Here is a 22,371-nt window from a genome sequence, read left to right on the forward strand (position 1 = left end):
CGGTGGTACTGGGAATGCCATCTCAGATTACAACTCTAAATCCATATCAGCAAAAACAATTGTCAGAAATAATACACTAACAAAGTGCACTGATTCGTGAGGCTTAATGTAAGACCTAACTCCTCTCTGCCTGTGGCTGCAGTATCACAGTCACTCTCAGTATCTTGCTGGGGGCTTCCTGGTTACTTCTTACAGGACGACGCCTCCTATCAGATGCTAACTCTGGAGCCATAAATATAAGCATTTTATTCCAGGCATGCATACATCTATGCTTTTCCCATATGGAAAGCATACAACCCCCAAATGCTAGGCATCCTATTGGAAAGTGGCTAGCTAATTCTAAGTCTTAAAAATTCTTTCAAAACATCCAGTATACAGTATACATTCCATGTTATAGCAATTGCTACAAAGTCATCTGAAATGATAGGGTTCTCTGAGCTGCCAGAGACCTCAAAACCAAAATAAGAGAGAGAGAGAGAGAGACAGACAGACAGACAGACAGACAGAGTTGTATGTATGTTATATGTGAATTTATGTGGTATATGTAGCGTGTGTGTGTGAGTTTATGGGGTTTGTGTGTGTGAATATGAGTTTATGTGGTATATGTGGTGTGTGCTTATGTGTGTGGGTGTGGGTGTGATTCAATGTGGTGTATATGGGTGTGTGTGTGTTTATATGGTAAACATCGTGTGTATGTGTGTGTATGTGAGTATGTGCACACGCACATGTGTGTTTATGTGTGTGTATGTGTGTGCATAAGCACCCAGGCTTCTCCAGACTCCTCCTCTCATTCCGCCCTCACTGTACCATAGGTGCATATCACCACACCAGGCTTTTACAGGGGTTCCCAGGGTCAAAATCAGATGACCCCCATTCTTCAGGGAAAACACTGCACCACTTGAGTTAATTTACTGGTCCTAAAATATTAACTTTTTAAGGGCTGTTTCTTTTATTATATTACGTCATGATATTTTAAGATTATGCACCTTACCAGAAAACCAGATGAATTATCCAGCAGGCACCTCAGCCGGCACCTGAAGCACCTCTCCATGAAAGAAGCGTTCTCTGGAGGAAGCTGGTCTGGGGTATAATAGACTGCTGCCTGTGGAGGGCCATGGGCTTCTGTAGGAGGGAAAAGCACAGTCTACCTTACATCTGCTGTGAAATCAAGGGTGACAGTGGTGACAGACTTTAAACCTGTATTTTGAATTAAAAATACCATTTTGAAAATAATTGAAAAGCCCCAAACACATAAACACTTCTATGCTGTAGAACTTGCCTCCTTCTATATTGGTAATTCTGAGCTATTGCTGTTAACAATGTCTCTATCTCTAACAATGGCTTTGTTTTCTCACCGGCTTCACAGATATCTTAAAACAATGCACACATCAGGAAGACTGTCTTGATTCTTGCATGTGCTAGTGTATATTCTTATGGGGATATTTTAATAAGAATGATTTACACTCTTCAGTTGCAAGCCTGTATATTCCTCCCATCTTTCCCAATGGTACCAGTGTTGGTTTAAAAACAAAGAAACAAAGAAAGAAACAAAAGAAAACACAACAGTACTGCTTTGGGCTTGGGTCATAGCTCAATAGGTAATGTGCCATGCAAGTATGACACTGAGTTTGATCCTTAGAAACCTTGTCAAGAAAAGCCAAGCATGGAGATGCTTGCTTGGAATCCCAGCGCTGAGAGGGACAGTGGAATCCCTGGGCTCCCAGCAGCCTACCCTTCTTGGTGATCTCCTGGCCAGGGAAAACTCTTGTTTCAAAAAAACAAGGCGGAAGGTTTGCAAAAAATGACATCTGAGGTTGTGACCTCTGGCCTCCACACATGTAACCACAGGTGGGCACTAACACATAGTCACATTACTAACAATACAACCCTCTTTATGACATCCTCTATGGCTTGCATCTGCTACAGCTGCCTTGGCTCAACATCCTCTTGTGGTCTGGCTCTGATCTTCAGCTGCAGACTCCCACCCGCCTGACTTGTCCCCTATCTTCAGCATGGAGCTCTATGCCTTTCTTTCATAGAATATTCGGCAAGCATGAGCATCCTCTTCTGGTAAACTTCCTTACCGTCCACTCCTTGTGCAGAGTCTGGGTTTAGAGCCCAGTGAAGCTGGCGCTGGAATTCCGCCCGGTCTTCTGTATGGATGAGCTCATATACGCTCTGATGGATGACATCAGACTAGAGGAAAGGGGCATGAGGAAAAACTTATAGTGATTTGAAGAGTGATAAGGTTTCGTAAAGCAGTTTCAAAAGGTGTCTAGATCAGTGGGCACCTGTCGGCAATGATGAACTGAATGCAAATGATGGTTGCAAAGACCCCCTAACCATTCACATCAGCCATCGCCTCCTGACACGACGGCTCTGGCTCACAAGGCAGCTTCCTGTTCCTCAAATGTACCATATTAAGATCTACTCAGAGTCCTTGCTTATTTCACACCAGCTGATAACATTCTAGAACAGTGGTTCTCAACCTGTGGCTTGCAGCCCCTTTGGGAGGGGGTCCCATATCAGATATTTATATAACAATTCATTACAGTAGCAAAATTAGTTATGAAGTAGCAACAAGAAAGTTTATGACTGGGTCACCACAACATGAAGAACTGTATTAAAGGATCATAGCATTAGAAAGGTAGGGAGCCACTGTTCTAGACCCTATCTCATCCATGAATCCCTTTACAGGCGATACAATGCTTTAAACAAAGAACACTAAGATTTAGCTCCTGTGACACTGGCCACATCCCATTGCTTTAGTGGCCTTCTGTTATGTTAGTCTCTCTAGAAACTTACTGTACTATTAAATCACCTTGGTGCATCAGTTACATAGTTGCCAGGGTGATCTGTAATATAGCTAAAGCATCTATTTTCTCTCTAATGAGAGGTACCAGTGAATATTTTCTGTATATATAATGAAAACTACAAATGACGTAAATGGTCTGTGGTATGCAGACCCGGAGCCTTGTGAGTTTGGAGAAATGCTAACTCACGGGCCGCATTATGACCCACTGCCATGGAGTATCTGGGAATGGAGTGCAGACATTGTATCAAGTGTTTCAGGTGATGCTTCTGATGTTAAAATGTGAGAGTCAGATACAGAAGAACAGCAAGCATCCAGGTGTACTTCTGGTGTATTCCCAGATGGTATCAGATGTTCCTGTCCCTAAATGTGACCGTGGTTTCACAGTTCTCCCAATGCTCTGTCTTAGTGACACTTCCATGGCTGACCATCATCCACACCACCTACTCAGGACTCCCCCTACAGCAAACACCCAGTCTTCCAGGGCTTTCTTGTCTATTGCTCATGGCACTTCTATCCTCCCTAGGCTCCCTCATCAACCGTCTATGCACTCTGCATGCTTTAAGCTCAGCATCGGAACACTTCTTTCAAGGTAATACTCATAGTGTAAATGCAGCAGAACTAAACATATTAACCATGGTATTTTACATGTGCCATGGCTGCACAGCCTCTGCTTAGTTTCATAACTGTTTTACGTCCTTTGTAGCCCATGCTATCTCATGGCAAATGTTCTGTCTGCTTCAAAACCTGACCAGCCTCAGAGTTTCTCTGCCTGGCCCTGATCTGTCAGACTAATGACTTAACCCAGCATAGCAGATACTATAGATAGCGCAGAGCTATATCTGCAGGTCGCTAAAAGTTCCTTATGAGATTACTGATAAATTCAAAAGAAGAACAATAACCGCGAAGCAATATAGCAAAATGCATGTTCTCAAATCTGAAAGAAAAAAAAATCAAGAACCTAAAATTCTTCCAGCACCCATTTGACCTTACACTATAAAACAGATCAAGCAGTAAAGAGTCCATTTTCTAAAAACCTTCATTTGAGATGATGGAAGGGGAATGCATGTACCTGCTGAAAGCCCAGGTAATCTTGGATAGTGGAGGAAGCATAGAAGACCAAGGCATCTGCTGTGACAACCAGCACAAAGCCATTCAGCGCCTGCAGACAGGAAGGTGGCGTTAGAGGTGGAAACTGTCACTCAGAAATCCTGACAGTTAGGTAACAGGCTGTTTCTCTTTATCTCTCAACACCTGCTCTTCAAAATGACTACAATTCTTACGCACCTCAAACACAGCACATTACATATGGACTACCGTGAGTCTACTCATGCCTCCGACTTGACTGAGCAAAAACTTACAGCTAAATCTAAAGTCTAAACAGGTATATGAATAGAATATCAGGCTTTCCATTTTCCTTCTATTCCAGGTTTCTTTGAAATACACTGCATCTAATTTTTTTGATATAAAATAAACTGCCCAGAAAACATTGATGATGGTTACATGCCTTTCTTTAGGGAGCACAGAAGGAAAAACCCACTTGTTGGACCTTTAATTGGAGAAAGCCAGTCAGAAGATAGAACTGTTTCCACCCCACAATACCTCCAGCATTGACTGAATTATAAAGATATTAAAACTTTTATTGGTAAGTACAATGCACATAAAATATAACATTCACATGGAAATGCATTGTCTTATACCTTCTCCTTATTTCTATTCGTTTAAGCCACACTCTACCCCTTCTCCCTCAAGCCTGTATTATCATTATGATTATTTTGTGTTCATTCCTTCTTTTACTTCATGAGTTCTTCTTTTTCTATTTTGTTAATGTTTTTTTTCAAGGTCAGTGTGAATAAAAGGTTTATCTTCCTCTTGGATAACAAAAGTATATGTGCTCATGTCAACTGTCCATTGCCTGAAACTTTGAATCAAAAAGCTCTTACAAGTCCCCACTCAAATTGTCCAACGTCTCCCCAGAGACGCAAGGTAATCTCTTTATTATAACCCCCTATAAAACCAAAAGGCAAGTTACACACTTCCAACATACAACAGCACAGAATATACATGACCATTTCAAAAGGGAGGACTGGAGCACAGGGAAGAAATATTGGACCCTAGCAAGCCTGGAACCCAACAGGGCAAACGCCAGATCCTCTAGCTGTGTGCAGATTGCCAGTTGAGTGTGGTACCTGAATGGGAACTGCACCCTTAGTCTTGGGCATTTGAACAGTTGGTCTCAATTTGGTGGAGCTGTTTGAGGTGCGGCCTTGCTGGAGGAAGTCAGTCACTAGGGGGTTATATGGTCACTCTGAGATTATAGAGTCTCACCCTATTTCCAGTTCATTCTCTCCCCACCCCCTTCTGTGTGTGTGTGTGTGTTTGTGTGTGTGTGTGCAGGCATTTGGTGCTTCCGTGTGAAGCTGTGAGCTCTCAGCTTGCTGCTTCTGTTGCTGTGTCTGCTGCTTGCTGCCATTCTTCCCTACCATGTTGGATTCTAACCCCCCAGTACTGTAAGCCCAAGTACAAGCTCCCTTCTGCAAGTCCCGCTTAGTCATGGTGTCTTATGACAGCAATAGGAAGGACCTGATACAGCTCCCCTCACTTCACCGGCCAGAGCTGCAGGCAATCAGGGAACTGCTTTGCCACCATCATGCCCACTCACTCCTGTTTTAGTTGGATACAATCAGTAACTATCTGCTGATGCTATGAGAGCCAAGCATAGTATGTACTCTAAGAAGACACAGTTCAAAATTTTAAGAACCTATCCACCATCAAACCTACTAGAAACTCCCTCATTCTAAAGCACAAAATGAAGGTCTATGGTTGCTGGGGGAAAAAAACCTATAACATGTAAGTCATGCATTGTTGCTCAAATGAAATGCAAGTTATAATATTACACATTAAAAATAAAATTCAAGTAAAAACAGTCTTTGCACATTGAGTACATGCTTTAAGTCTCTACATGAGCAACATTGTTTTGAAAGTGCACACAGATTCATCAAGAGAAACAACAGGGAGGATGACTAGACCTGATTAATCCAGTTCCCATTATCCCAGGATGATCAGACCAGATTAATCCACTTCTTCTAATCCCATCTGCCAGGAACTAGAGAAGACCAGTGCTGCAGCTGACATGAACGTGGCACAGAGAGACTTCAGCGACTTAAAGAGATTAGCATAGCTGCATCTCCTCCTTCTGTGTGCTCCTGTCCTCCCTGAGGGCACTAGAGTTACCTGTAACAAGAACTCTCCTTCTTGCAAATCCTGCCAGTCTCTGATTTGTGCTCTACACTGGTCCTGGCCTCCATTTCTGTCAGCAGGGGTGGACTTTAATGCAACTATAGGGGGAAAGAAAAGGGAGAAGTAATTACACAAAAGGCACATATTCAAACAAGCACTATTCAAAGACTATAACAGAAACCATCAAATAGATGATTCGAAACACCACGCACGTAGCATGATTGGCGAGAGGCAACACAACCGAACACAGTGGTTATGGCTACCACTTAGCTCAGCATTTTATCATGCACTAACAAATCTCACTTGAAAGCACATGGCTAACATAGCTGACCTGGTTAGGTACAAATCTTAGTTCTGCCATTTACTAGACATATCAACTCCTTGAGCCTGTTTACTGATAATGCGAAAGGGCGATCAAAACAAACACACAAAGTGAGACCGTCCTGCAAAGCTGTTGTGAAGAGTAATGAAAATGCCCATGCAGTTCCTGACACAGCAGACCAGCAGTTCAATAAACAGTTGCTCTAATTAGAGTGTTTACCAGAGTTTAAGGATTGCCTTATTAGAAAGAATAATCTGCTAAATGCTTCGCATTCTTATCTTCCCTGATCCCTTGCTACCCTGTGATATTTAAATAGTGACTCTACAGTCCTCGAGAATTATTTTATTAGATTTCTATGTTCCCCTGGTTCAGGGAAAGCTTTCTGAGCAAGCTAGGGGTCACGTGAGTCATTCTTGTGTTTGCATTTTCTGGCAAATCATCACCTTATATGTCATACCAGAACCTTGGGCCAAGCTCTCGCCTACCTTTGCAGAAGCTGAAAGATATTTCTCTGAGAAAAGAGGCCAGGATTTGGCCTCTGTGTGTAAAATTTTCAAAAGGCCACAGAACAGACTTCCTCAGGCCAAAAAATAGTGTGGGGGTAAACTGGTCTCCTATTAATCAAGACTAAAAGGAAATACTTAAATGTTTCTCACTGAAATGCAGAGCAGAGAATGGCCTTTTCTTCCTTTCTGTACATTCTTACCTAGTGTTGCTGCTTGCTTTGATAGGAAAGCTTGCTGTAAGGCACTGGCTGCTTATAATGCCAAAGGAAAATAAGGACTCTGCTACTTCACCAAGCAGAGAAGATTTGAGCTTTACCAAGTAAGATCCACTGTTGAAAAGATGGGAACAAAGCCAAACTCAAGCCTGTACATTCTTATAAAGGGAGCAGTAGCGGTCTAAAACTAGACCAATACGGTGTCAGGAAAAAAAGACCTCAATTATCATCTGAAATCTCTTCACATTAATTTTTGGATGATGGAATTCATGTCAGTACCAATAAAAGAAAACAATAGCTCAGCATCTAGATACTTGGTTTATTTTTGTACGGCTAATGAGAAACCAAAGGTATTTGTCCTGTTTGCTACAGGGCTTGTATTGAGATTAGTAACCAATGCAATTGGACTTAGCCAGTCTTTCAGGAGGATTTGCAAGCTCTAGAAATAAAGTGCTAGAAGAGAATGTCAAAAAGGAACCAAGACTCAGGGCAGGTTTAAAAGGCATTTCGGAAAGTGTGGAGATGGTGAACATAAGAGCAAGCTCCTCCTAAGGAATAGCTCAGAGTTTTCGTCGTCGGAAGCCCAGCACTTGACATGCACGATAAATGGGTTCCTGGGAATGGTCACTGGACGGGATCCACTGCAAGCAGACCAGACACTATTTCTGTTGTTTAGTCCATAGGGAAGCACTAAGGTAAATACTGCACAAATATGAGTCCAGAAATAGTATGTGCTCTCCATTCCCAGGGTCCCCCTACAAAACATGGCTGTGCTGTCTCGGAAAGCTTACATTATGCTCGCACTTTTCAAGCCTGACCGAATCATTTTAACCTTTTACAATGTTTTCCCTTGAAGTTTTAGTATCATAACTATTACACTCCCTTCGTATAATGCAAGTCTCTGCACTAATACTCTCTCTTCTCACGTAGGTTGCTTAACTTGTTAAGAAATCTACTGAATAATTCCACTGCTTCCTACCTTTAGAATGTCTCTACTCACTCGGTAATGACATATTGTCTTGGGACTACAATCTAAGTCCCATTTAATTTCCAAAACAATCTTATGGCACTGGTATTGTTTGTTTGATATACTACGAAACTAAGACATAGGAGATGAAGAAACTCCATCAGAGCTGCCAAAGTTTAAGAGGTAAAGCCAGGCAGCCTGGAGCTTGCTCCCAGTGTGAAGGGATGTGCTCCCAGTGTGCAGGGATGTGCTCCCACTATGCAGGGATGTGTTCCAAGTGTGCAGGGATGTGCTCCCACTGTGCAGGGATGTGTTCCCAGTGTGCAGGGATGTGCTCCCAGTGTGGAGGGATGTGCTCCCACTGTGCAGGGATGTGCTCCCAGTGTGCAGGGATGTGCTCCCAGTGTGGAGGGATGTGCTCCCAGTGTGCAGGGATGTGTTCCAAGTGTGAAGGGATGTGCTCCCACTGTGCAGGGATGTGTTCCAAGTGTGCAGGGATGTGCTCCCACTATGCAGGGATGTGTTCCAAGTGTGCAGGGATGTGCTCCCACTGTGCAGGGATGTGTTCCAAGTGTGCAGGGATGTGCTCCCAGTGTGGAGGGATGTGCTCCCAGTGTGCAGGGATGTGCTCCCAGTGTGCAGGGATGTGCTCCCAGTGTGGAGGGATGTGCTCCCAGTGTGCAGGGATGTGTTCCAAGTGTGAAGGGATGTGCTCCCACTGTGCAGGGATGTGTTCCAAGTGTGCAGGGATGTGCTCCCACTGTGCAGGGATGTGTTCCAAGTGTGCAGGGATGTGCTTCCAGTGTGCAGGGATGTGCTCCCAGTGTGCAGGGATGTGCTCCCAGTGTGCAGGGATGTGCTCCAAGTGTGCAGGGATGTGCTCCCAGTGTGCAGGGATGTGCTCCCAGTGTGCAGGGATGTGCTCCCAGTGTGCAGGGATGTGCTCCCAGTGTGCAGGGATGTGCTCCCAGTGTGCAGGGATATGCTCCCAGTGTGCAGGGATGTGCTCCCAGTGTGGAGGTATGTGCTCCCAGTGTGGAGGGATGTGCTCCCAGTGTGGAGGGATGTGCTCCTACTGTGGAGGTATGTGCTCCCAGTGTGGAGGGATGGTGCTCCTACTGTGCAGGGATGTGCTCCCACTGTGCAGGGATGTGTTCCAAGTGTGCAGGGATGTGCTCCCAGTGTGGAGGGATGTGCTTCCAGTGTGGAGGGATGTGCTCCCACTGTGCAGGGATGTGTTCCCAGTGTGCAGGAATGTGCTCCCACTGTGCAGGGATGTGCTCCCAGTGTGCAGGGATGTGCTCCCAGTGTGCAGGGATGTGCTCCCACTGTGCAGGGATGTGTTCCAAGTGTGCAGGATGTGCTCCCAGTGTGGAGGGATGTGCTCCCACTGTGCAGGGATGTGTTCCAAGTGTGCAGGGATGTGCTCCCACTGTGCAGGGATGTGTACCAAGTGTGCAGGGATGTGCTCCCACTGTGCAGGGATGTGTTCCAAGTGTGCAGGGATGTGCTCCCAGTGTACAGGGATGTGCTCCCAGTGTGCAGGGATGTGCTCCCAGTGTGCAGGGATGTGTTCCAAGTGTGCAGGGATGTGCTCCCAGTGTGCAGGGATGTGCTCCCAGTGTGCAGGGATGTGCTCCCACTGTGCAGGGATGTGCTCCCAGTGTGCAGGGATGTGCTCCCACTATGCACGGATGTGCTCCCAGTGAGTAGGGATGTGCTCCCAGTGAGTAGGGATATGCTCCCAGTGTGCAGGGATGTGCTCCCAGTGTGCAGGGATGTGCTCCCAGTGTGCAGGGACGACCCACCTATCTATCCCACAATTCTTGCACTGAGCTAACCATTCTCACCTCTAGTTTTCTTGCCTCTACATAAGAGGAATGCTGTCACTTGAGATGAATTATGGTGAGTATAAAATAAAATGCAGCTTACACAGGAGCAGTAAAGGCCAGACGTGATAAACTCTACCTTGTCACATGCCCTGGAAGCACTACTAAAAACCTCATAAACTGCACTGGGTGCTAACCATTCCCTCATCTTTAAATGGAGAGCACTGATGCGCATCCAATAGAATTACTAAGATGACCAGATGGTACCTAAAATAGTTCAAACATCAAGAGGCACTTCACACATCACGTATATAATCCAATCTCTATGATAATGGAAACTTAACAGTCCTGGACCATGTGACAGTTCGTAGAAATGAAATGTAAGATCTGAAAATATACTGATTCTGCTACCTGAGTAGCATCTGTTAAGCGGTAATTGACATCCGTGCAGTAGGCTACATACCCCCTTCTAAAGAGACAGGAATCTAAAAGTCGCCCAAGATAAGGATAGTACAATGCCATGGTGTTAAGGATGCCTTTCTTCCTCTGAAGGCCACTGAAGCAATCCCATAGTGGAAAGAACTGGCTTTACTCCATGGGTAAATGTATAGCACTGTCAAGTAGCCATGCCCCAGCACCCATGGCTCCAGTCTGAACTCAACTGACAGTCACTCAATTTACGTTTTCTAACGTGCACTTTCCTCTCTTGTATATTATTTTTAATTGTTGAAGAAATAAAATTCATGAGGACAAACTATGGGGTTCTGGTAAAGTACATCTTGTTCTTTGTTCTTCTAAGTTTACTTGTAAGTTGAAATGTGGCATGATACATTTTGAGAAGAAATTATTTATTCTTAACCACTGCTATTAATTTAATGTATTTTATAACATTTATCACTTCCTATCATTAATTATTATGACAAGAAAGTTAAATTCCTTGACAACACTGGTGTACACATAAGAATGACTTAGCTAATTTGACAAAACACATAAACATATATATATGTGTGTGTGTATAATAGAATGGCTTAAGAAACACGGTTTTTATTAATTTAACAAAAATAACTCCAAATCAGTTTATATGAATGAATAAATTTCCAAATTATATGTCCCTAAAGGAAGTTTTCTATATAGATTGAGAAACAAGATACATTTTACTTTAACACACTGTAAGGTTTTCTTCTGCATATGACATGTATTCTTTTTAAAATGTATTATTGTGTGTAAGTGTGTTTTTCCTGCATGTATGTCTATGTACCACATGGATGCTAGTCCTCTCAGAAGAGGGCATTGGATCCCCAGAGACACTTGTGAGCCCTCATATGGGTACTGGGAATCAAACCTGGGTCTTCCAGAAAGCAGTAAGTGCTCCTAGCCACTGAGCCTCCTCTGCTGCCCCGAAGTGTGTTTCTTGGAGGCAAGGGGGGAATTGTGTTTGTGTTGTGATTATTGGAAGGTTATTGTTTTAAGCAGATCATTTTTAAAGTGCAAAGGCCTTAAAAGTTAGTTCTATTCCAAATTTCAAGTGAAAACTCACTTCCAAAGACCTTGTTATCACACTCCATATTATGCCTGTGGTCAGATGCAGTACTTCTATGCATTAACACAACCATAGTAGAAATGTCTGCTTGTGTGTGGCCTTTGGCGGGGCTGTTAACAGCCTGAGGCATGTTGTTACCTTGACCCAACAAGAGTGAAGTTCAAGCATAACTTGAAATGCAGAATGTGACTAATACATTATACCAGTTACTATGAAACTTCCCCAGACATTAGAATCATCCGGAAGGCATGTTATCTCACAGATTGGGCCCTGTCAACTGCTGACTCCATGGCCCTAAGATGACACACTCCATGGGTCACACCAATAATCCCAGGCAACTCTACAAATCACACGCCTCTCTCTGAAGACCAATGGCAGAGGATCTAGACTTAGGAAAATAATTTAGAAATCTCCTAGCTTGCTAGATTTTCTAAGTTTATTGTAGGCTTAGTACATACATTTACTAGTATGACATTAAGAGATAACTCTTAACAATTTTACCAAGACAAAAACTGCAGCACACCATTAAAACTGACACACAGGGTGAGTGCGCAAACAACACACTGTGTCCATGGCTAGCACCCTCCCCAAACAAGCAACAGCTCTCTTTCCGGAGAACATCTAGACTTGAGCAATGTGCCATTTCTAACAAGAGAAAATGTCATAGGCAAGAATGACCATCCACTCCACTAAGAGCTCGTATGAGCTCGTTAGCAATTCCCATCTGAGTTAAAGTGTAGCATCACTTCCACAGACGAGTTCATAGGTGATATTAACATTGGGTCTAAGGGTCCCTAGGCCAGTCACAAGGCGTTCTCTGTTAAAACAAATGTCAGTATTCTATAGGACAGATGAGTAACTCACATGAGAACAACTGCAATTATAGAATCCATTCACAGAGCTCTTACTGTCAGCATTAAGCCACTTCAGACCTCAGAACAGGCACACCTGGTTCACACAGAAGAGGTAACGGCCGTGTGACACAGAATGGTTAAACATCCTCTCAAAGTCAGATTGGCATACCGGGAGGTGGGCCTTACCTGACTGACATGTGCCTCACCTGCCTGTTCACCCCCATCTTAAGGCACATGTCCTCTGCCGTGTACAGTCTCCATGACATGGAAAGGAGACATTACGAACCCAGGAACTGATGGAATATTCAGAAGAGACTTTGGACTTTTAAACAGACTTTTGAGATTGTGAAAAACCATGGGGACTTTTGAAGTTACACTGAATGCACTTTGTATTATGCTATGGCTACAAGCCTATGGGAGCCAGGGAGTAGAATGATATGGTTTGAATGAGAATGGGCCCCATATTTGAGTGCTCCATCTCCTGTTAGTGGAGCTGTTTGAGAAACATTAGGGGGTGGGCCTTATTGAAGTAGCAGTGTCACTAAAAGTGGGCCTGGGGGTTTCAAAAGCCCAACCAGGCCCAGACTTGCTCTTTCTCTGACCACAACCTATAGATCAGATGTGGGCTCTCCATTACTGCCTTCTTCGGTCTTCTCCATCATAGCTCACCCTCTGAAAGTAAGAAATCTCCCAGTTAAACGCTTTCTTTTATACGTTGGCCTTGGAAATGGTGTTTCATCACATAGACAATAAGCCTAACTAGGACAACATCCAAATGTAGAGCAGTTTGAACAAACTATTTACATCCTGAAAATTTCAATAAGTAATAAGAAAACCTCATTCAAAATATAGACATCAAAATTACACTTCTTAAGAATAAATTATTAGCTGACCGTGGTAGTGAACACCTCTAATCCTAGCACTCAAAAGGCAGAGGCAGATCTCTGAGTTCAAGTCTAGTCTGCTGTACAAAGTAATTTCTAGGACAGTGAGACTACCAAGAGAAACCACGTCTTGAAAAAAACTAACTAACTAACTAAAATCCTGTGGTTGATCTTTTTATCCCTTGTGAGGCAGTAGCTCCTGCTTGATCATTGTTCAACAGACATGATACAGGAGAAATGGCCTCTCTGTTAACATAAGCCAATTCTAAGACCTGGATACAGCCACCAAAATCCATGTATTCATAAATAAAGTTCTACTGATCATAGTCATTGAACTTCTTGAATACTTTCTGCATTGGACATAATAGACTCAAATAGTTTCAAAGAGACGGCTTCAAACCTCACACTACCTAAAACACGAGTAAGAGGTATTAAGTACTTAAAAGTTAAATTCAGGGATGTCTCAATTAACTAGAAAAGTATAAATATTAATGTTGTACCTAACATTCAACTGCTGCTTTTCGGACAGTTCAACTGTAAGAAGATCGATTCATGCCGTATTATTTGAACTTGCAATAAATAGATGTATTTTCTTGGAAAAATATCTATTGTTATAGTAAAACTTGAGTTTCCTTTCTAGCAAGATTGTATGATTACTCGTTTATATTGTTCTTTCCGCAGGAATTTACACACCCCCTGTTTGCATCCTGTTATTCATTTGGAGCTTCCCTTCGCTTCACTACACTGTTTCCCTGATAGCAGGATGGTGAGGCTGAGTGTGGATAGGTCCCTCAGGACAGCCGGGAGCTCTATCATGTCCCCTGGGTTGCACACCACAGTTCTGTTCGTAAAGGTACTATGCTCCTGACATTTTCTTCTAGGTCCTCGGACACACTGCAGGGGCCATGGATGGTCCTTAGAAGACATGTGGTCATTTGGGTTTTAGCTGGCTTTTACCCCCCCACACACACTTTCCATTAAACCCTATGTCCATATATCGAACAGCTTGAGCTACTGTTCAAAGTGTATAAACATCCTTAAACTACACACACACACACACACACAAAACCTTCCTTAGCATTTTGTATGTTGGGATTTTTCCTTTCAAGAGCATAGAAAACAACCTTTAAAAATTCGCTCTGGGCACAATGGAACCCAAACTAAGACTCTGTCACATGCTTGTTAACATATTTGCTCAAATACCGATTCCTTGGTTTTCTAGAGAAGTGACTGAATCGGCATAGACGAGGCCTGCTCTAGAAGGCTCAACAAAGTTTCCAGCTAGGTCTTATGTACACGGAAGTGTAAAACCAGCAAAGTAGCCTAAAAGTAAGCATGATGTAATTGGTGAGGAATAATACAAATAAGTAGTAAACCTGAATAAAAATCTAACTAGTTAATGAAGGGCTAAGAAAACACTTTTAATGTGCCTGGCACTGGTAATGAGGCTGACTTGGGGGAAACAAGACACATGTCCATCATGCATGTGTGTGAACCTACATATATGCATCTGTTTTAAAGATAGCAATTATGTAGTGCTTGTATGGCAACGTGTATGGTTATTCTAAGCAGCTTCAGGGCCATCCTCCTGCCTCTAAAGAGGGGACAATGCATGTACTTTCTCAAACATCATAAACTTTATTTTGCATACACACAAACAAATCAACATTCATCGTAAAGGCACAAGCACTGAAATGTACGATGATTCAAGTCAATAAACTCTCCCAGAGTTGAGCCTGAAGCCCCTGTGCATGAAATTCTCTAAGGGCAGAGATACCCCCTGTGTCAGGGAAGAGTGAAGTGGATCTGGTGCAGCAGGAATCACAACCTATGAGCCAGGTTCAGGCTATGAAGTTGGCAGGAGCTCAAGGTTACAGTCCACAGCAGTGGCTCACAGGGAAAGTTCCTACGGGGCCAGTATCTTTAACAAGCCCCCATTAGTGCTGAAGCTGCTTGTCCGGAGACTATGGGCGGTGGTGGTGGTGGTGGTGGTGGTGGTGGTGGTGGTGGTGGTGGTGGTGGTGGGACAGGCCTTCATCCCAGCACACAGCAAGTCCTAGGACTTTGCAGAGATGGAGGGATAGAGATAGAGTTAGAAACAATAAAAGGAATCCAGAAACCTGGGCTCAGCGATAGCTCTCCCAGGATGAGGCTCTAGCAGGACACCCAGGCACAGCAGTGGTGTGCACAGTGACACAGAGTGAAGGGCTCAGTGCGATGGAACTGAAAGGGAGGAATCTTTTTAAACGGACTGTTAAGTGTCTTCTATGAAACTAAGCATGATCCCACCACTGTAGGACTCTACATTACTAGACCACGTGGAATCACTGTGGTCAGATTCTGTACACTACAGACCATATGGAATGACCACTGTAGGAGTTGGTGTACACTATAGATCACAAGGAATCATTACTATAGAACTACGTAAATTACTGGCCACATGGAATCACTACTGTGGGAGTCACTGTATACTACAGGCCATGTGGAATCACTACTGTAAGAGTCGCTGTACACTGTAGATCACATGGAATCACTACCGTATGAGTAGGTGTTCACTATAGACCACATGGAATCACTATTGTCAGACTCTGTACGCTACAAACCACACGGAATCACTACTGTAGAACTCAGTGTCCACTCTAAACCACTGGAATGGCCACTATAGGGCTCAGTGTACAACCACATGAAATCGCTGTTCTAGGTGTCTGTGGGCACTGACAGAACGCTTTTGTAAAAAAAATTACACTTGTTAAGAAAATACACAACTGTGCAAGCAAAAGTTGCTCAAATCAAAGACATTAAATCATATAAACACACATCTGAAGGGGGATGACGGTCTTTGCAGTCCTCTGAGACACATTACAGATATGAGGAGGTGCTGCCTGGTGACCTGGATGGCCATTTTTAGTGTCATCTGAGCTTGCAGAAGGGGAGACTTCTGCATCTCATTGTGATGCCTAGTGACGTATAAGCACACAACAGTTTGAGGTCTTGCTATTAATCCATTCACTACAATTCGTGAAAGAATATGATCCCTTAAATAGCACATGCCTTAATAACTCAATTTTTTATGAACATAAAAAGAAAAAATAAGGCCTTGGGAAATGGCTTAGCAAGAAAGATTCCTTGCTATTTCAGCATGGTGTCTAAAGTTCAAATCCCTAGAATGCATGTAAAAGATAATTAAGGAATTACTATGCAAGATAAATTATGTTAGAAGATTAATTTCAAACAGGAATTCCATTTTGGAATTACTGTGGTGATGAAGTGCTGGATGACTGACATGTAACAGACAACACTGAACCATGCAGGCCGCACTGCCACCCTCACAGCTGAGTGCACGGTAAAGCACAGGGGGCTCCCTGGCACAGTTAAAGTCAAGGAGCTGGCCAGTGGCACTGTGGAGAATGAAACCCGACACTGTTGATTCCATAGTTAAGTGTTCTTTCTGACCATAAACCATTTTGACTACATTTTCTTGACGCTAACATACATTAATTTAAAGCTGTCGAAGTCTATATAACTTTGAAAGGCTAAATGAATAAATATACAGAAAATATAGGAATAATAGATTACTATCTCCTGTGTGTGTATGTGGGGAGGAGAGAAAGGTGTATATTAATTTGTATGTGTCAAAGAGAGATAGAAATGGGGAGAGGGAAAGAATGTCAAAGAAAGTGGGTGTTTGTGTGTGTGCATGTGTGACAGAGAGTGTGTGTGTGTGTGTGTCACAGAAAGAGTGTGTGTGCATCAGAGGGAGATGAAGTATGTGTATGTATGTGTGAGAGAGAAAGAGACAAAGAGAGGCAAAGAAGGAGAGAGAAAAGCATATATGTGTGTCAGAGAAAGCATATGTGTGTGTTTGTGTGCATGAGTGAGAGAGAGAATGAGAGAGAGAGAGAGAGAGAGAGAGAGAGAGAGAGAGAGAGAGAGAGAGAGAGAGAGAAGGGTACAAGTGCACATGCCTGCATGCACACATGCCTACATGCAGAGGCCACAGGAAGACTTTGTGTACCCTTCCCTATCACTCTTGCCTTATTCCCACTGAACCTGCAAATAAGCTGGCAGCCAGCAGGCCTAGAGTCCTGTCTCTGTTCCCCACAGTGCTAAGGTTAAAGTCATGCAAGGCAACACATTAAGTGGGTATTGGAGATTTGAACGCAGATCTGCATTGTTTACACACCAAATCCTCTCTCGTCCACTGAGCCAGCCCCAGTCCTAGCCCCAATCAGTCTTAAAGTACTTTATTATTTCTTTGTAAAAATGAAACCTGAGTATAATTTCTAAATACATGACTTTCAAAGAATGATAGCATGTACCATCCAAACAGCTCCATTGTCCATCAATGAAACAGGAAAGTTAGTAACAGTTACACATTTAGCTTTGTTGGTTCATTATTTTCTACGACAATAAATACAACATTTGCACTCATGGATAGTTTTTTTTTTTTTTTTTTGTCTTGTCACCAACATTTAAAGGACCACATTTAACTTTAGTATTCTGTGAGTTACTGTAAAAGTCAGTCACCCTGACATACCATCAAAGAAGCTCTTGGCCCTCAGGTAGCTGACGCTGAGCCTAAGAACAGAGAGTTTGTCCAGCTTATTAATAACATCTTGCGGGAAGGGCAGCAGGCTGGCCAGGCGGTCTAACTCTGTGTTCAGCCGGTCTCTGTGTCGCTTAGAAGGATTTGACTTAATTCCTTCAGCGGGGATGGGCTTTACTCTGAAAAACAAAGAATAAGGAAAACCTTTAGAAAACAGAGCAAAAGTGTCTAACATTAAAACGTCCCCTCAGGGACTGCTCTACCGACGAAACATGAAGTAATTCTCAATAAACCCCTCTACTATACTGCTACCCAACTTTTCTTTTTCTCACCAGCACAACTATGAAATAACTATGAGATAATACCAAACACTGCCAAAAAATACCAAGAAATCCATAGCATTCATGCAAAAATATACTAAAACCACTGAGCTGTCCAAAAAAAAAAAAAAAAATAGGTATTTTCATACTGAAAGAGCCTTTAAGTTAAAAAAAAAAACGATTTTAAAGCAAATTTTACCTAGAAAAACTACTAGTAAGCATGCATTTGGCTTTTGAAATTGTAATGCTGAGTGACTTACCTAGTTAATCATTTACATATTGCAGGTAAGCACAGATTCTCAAATTTCCACTTCCTTAATTCCCCTTAAAGATTTGAGTTAGTCTTCTCACGCAGACTAAGTAAGATTAACTACGCTGTTATCACAGTTACTTTTATGACCTCAATACAGAACCACTGATAATCTCTTCTGGATTGGATTTCAGACCTGCTCTATGAGATGGCCTGTTCCTGACACAAGATCGAGCCCAAGAACCTGTGGCTAGATAGGATCCCAGGGGAAAACCTATTGCTATTATGCTCTTAAATGGACACAGCAATAAAATGACTCCTAATGACTTATTGCTCCACCCACTGATAAGTGCGTTGCTCAACTCTCGCCACAGAAGCTCCTTTTTGTAGGAGATAGCCAAGAACGGACACACCCACAAGTGGCAAACGTGCAGCAAGAAGAAGGAGAGGAAGGAGTGTGCTCGACCCTAGTTGGGATGTTTACAACAGTGCCTTCCCCTCATGGCTCAGGGATCTATGTGAAAGAAGGGACAGACATATCCTGAGAGCCAAAGGCAGTGGATGACTTCAGACATAACAGGACAGAGGACATATCAACCCACAGAGAGTGCGACAACATGCACAAGTCCTATGAAAGAGCAAGCCAGACAAAGGCCTAGCAGGGAGGAGAGGACAACATGAAATCCTACCTCTACCCCGAGATGCTATTGTTACTTGATTGCTGCTGGGAGAAAGAAAATCAAGTTTTCTACAATGGAAAGACACACACCCAGGAGTCTTGGCCAAAAAAGCTAGATGAGCCAAACACTAGGTGAAGCCAGGGCAACCCTGAAGAAAACTGGGAGGATTGTAGGAGCCAGAGGGGTCAAAGACACCATGAGAACACTGACCACAGAATCAATTAAGGACTCACAGGGGCTCTCAGAGGCTGAAACAACAACCACAGACCCTATATGGGTCTGAGCTAGGACCTCTGCATATACTTTATGGTTGTGTAGCTTGCTGTTCTCAGGGGACTCCTAACAAGGGAGTAAGGGGTGTCTCTGACTCTTTTGTCTGCACTTGGGATCCTTTTCTTCCTACTGGGCCGTCTTGTTCAGACTTGATATGAATGAGGGTTTGTGCCTAGCCTTATTGCAATTTCTTATGCCATGCTGGGTTGAGATCCATGGGAGGCCTGATTTTTCTTTTTTTCTTGGAAGGGAAATGGAGGAATGGGTCTAGGGAAGAGAGGTGTGGGGAGGGGCTGGGAGGAGTGGAGGTGGAGGAAAATGTGGTTGGGATGTAAAGAACAGATATTAAAATTGAATACACAAGCATACACATACATACAGAGAGGGGGAGGGACGAGGGGTGTTGGGAGGGTGGAGGTGGGGAGGACCTGGAGGGGGTTGGAGAAGGAATGAATATGATCAAAATACACTGTATCAAATTCTCAAAGAATTAAAACATTACTTTTTGGGGTTTTTTTTGTTTTGTTTTTTTAAAAGGGGAAGCAAGTGAAGAAGACTTGACTCTGGCCTCCGAGTGCATTTGCATACACGTACAATCCATGTGCACACTTACACACACACACACACACACACACACACACGCACACACACGGTGGGGGAATAATTTCAAGATGAAGAGAACAGAGAATTCACCCAACTCTTAATTCCATTTGTTCCCCCAGCTCTGGTGCAAGGGCATTGATCTCTGAATGAGAATTTCAAATGCTACTCATCATAAACTACGCGCTTGATTTGAAATAATAAGGGTGATACATGGCATAAAGATGAATCTCACTGCCAAGCTAAGTTCAGCTTGACGTTCTAACTCCCTAGATGAGACAAAAAGCATCACAGAACAGTCTGAGACGTCTACCTGGAAGTCCCACCGAGTCAGACTCTTGCCAGTGTCTTGTTGCTGCTCTCTGGCTGTGATGGACTCTCTACTGTCCTGTTGGCTTTCATCAAGGAGAGATTTATGTGTAAACAGCAGGTGCTCACACAAGAACCACGTATTTAAAAAGCCAGGAAGATTAAATAGGTCTAGAAATAATGATTCTGCGGTGATCCTGAAAAGATTAGGGTGAATGTTTCATCTTCCTATTTCTTAAGCAGAGGCATGTTCTTTTTTTAGGATAATCAACTGGTAATTTAGTAAACCTCAAATACTTACTATGCAGGAAGCTCTGGTCCCTGCAAAAACAAATGCAGCAGTTCTGATTCTCTTACCAGGACCAAACCTATTCTATAGGGAGGCAAGCAAGTATAATACGCTGCTCAGTGATGTAGGTGGTTTAGCAAGTGTTCCTAGAGACGCGGGTGTTAAACAGAAGCAAGACATTCTGGATTCATGATGACAAAATACAATACTTTCTGCAACTACCCCTCCTTCAGAAATAAAGGGAAACACAACGGCAGAAATCCTGTCTTTCACACACCTAAGACACTGTACCCACATGAAAAAGACAATTAAGATGGAAAATGGTGTAAATTACCGATATATTTCAGTGGCAGGGAAATACAATCACAGAATATTACTTAGCTCGGCAGCAAAGACATTGACATAGTCAAAAACAATGAAAGGCTGAAAGCATATTTAACCTAAAACTCTGAGGCCAGGAAGAGATGAAGCAAACCCGGGAGAGATGGAAAGTTGACTTCCTCACAGGACGCACCAAAGACAATGCCCAGCACACTGTGGGCAAGGTGGCAGGTACTGTGTGGCACTGACTTTTAAAATGTGTACACAGTTTACAGGAATTTAATTCTGAACAAGAGAAAGAACAAACTAAGAAGCTGAAAAGTATTAGACAACGTAAGTCAATACAGGCAGCATAAAATCCGACTACTGCACACAAACACAGTCACAATATACCAGCTCAACCATTCCCATCACTTGGTAATATTTTTATGTAAAATACGTGGATACAGACATGTCTCTTTGACAAACAATGTGAATGTAAGTCACAAAAAAATTTATAATCTAATTTGACACTATATCTGACTGTAACATTCGGCTCATCCTTAGAAGTATATAAACCCTTGCCCCCCCAAATTCCACCTAAAGAGGTCTGTCCTATGGAAATGACACATTTATATAAGAGTTTACAGACCTCCAGACGATTCTCTGAAACACCAGGTAAATTGCAGAAATGCTAGAAGTGACAGAATGTGCCCTCGAAAGGAAAATCCTGGAGTTAGTCAACAGAACAACATGCAGTTGTTCAAAGTGCTTCACAGGGAGATGTGTGCAGGGAAATGGGGGCTGGAAGGACTCTAAGAAAAAAGACATGAATACAAAAGCAGGAGATGGGCTGGCACAGACTGAGTCCTGAAATGGCAGTCAACTGTTTCAGCCTCAGTGTCATTAAAGAAGGTGCAGTGGACAAGTGGCAATGCCCAGGACAGGGGCCATCATGCACTCTGATTAACCTGTTCATCTAGACAGTCCTGCACTGTAGTTAAGAACATAAGGCTTTAGAGCCAACAACTAGAGATGCAATAACCAAAGTCCAGTTTTCCACTTATTACCTGAATCAACTTTGAATGTGAACCTTAGGTCCCAGTGGCCTGAGCCAGAAATGATAACATTATTTCCATAGTACTATTACAGAAAGGAGACTAAACTATGTATGGAAAATTCTGTGTTCAATGATCCTATCAGTATATATTGGGGAATAAGAGCAAATTTTGCTATATGACACTGCCAAAGAAACAGTTTTTAAAGAGTTTAGAAGTAGAATACTGTTAAAGACCTGCGTAGTGCTCACTCCTAAGTAATGGTGTTAACTAAACACAGGAAGGAGACTGTACTGGTCTCTGCTGGGGAAAATAAGATCCGGCAGTGTCTGTCTGTCAGGCCTGCAACACATAACCAGCAGTAGTTAAAGACTAGGCCTCCACTGGGTCTCCAGCAGCCTTCGGGTTTACTTGACCTTCTGCTTTCCTAGTTTAGTTGTAAGAACAGCAGTGGAGGAGACTGCCCTGCTAGTAAAAACAAAAAACAAAACAAAATAAAACAAAACAAAACAAAAACTTGACCAGGAAAGGGAGAGAGAAAGAACAGGAAATGGTGTGGGGAGAGTAGAAGGGAGGG

General features: G+C 43.0%; 1 protein-coding gene across 2 annotated transcripts in view; it reads right to left on the bottom strand.

Annotated features, from left to right (window-relative positions):
- Positions 1-22,371, bottom strand: part of Ahr (aryl-hydrocarbon receptor) — a 37,011-nt gene that overhangs the window by 10,996 nt on the left and 3,644 nt on the right. The window contains exons 2-6 of one of the 2 annotated variants that reach the window (NM_013464.4): positions 17,707-17,894; positions 6,047-6,150; positions 3,885-3,974; positions 2,085-2,196; positions 992-1,122 (exon numbers count right to left, since the gene is read on the bottom strand). In NM_013464.4, the coding sequence (NP_038492.1) occupies positions 992-1,122; positions 2,085-2,196; positions 3,885-3,974; positions 6,047-6,150; positions 17,707-17,894 (625 nt within the window). The remainder of the gene's footprint in view (positions 1-991; positions 1,123-2,084; positions 2,197-3,884; positions 3,975-6,046; positions 6,151-17,706; positions 17,895-22,371) is intronic. The other variant, NM_001314027.1, reaches the window with a different exon arrangement.

This window comes from Mus musculus, chromosome 12 (assembly GCF_000001635.26).
Source record: "Mus musculus strain C57BL/6J chromosome 12, GRCm38.p6 C57BL/6J".
Taxonomy (NCBI): Eukaryota; Metazoa; Chordata; class Mammalia; order Rodentia; family Muridae; genus Mus; species Mus musculus.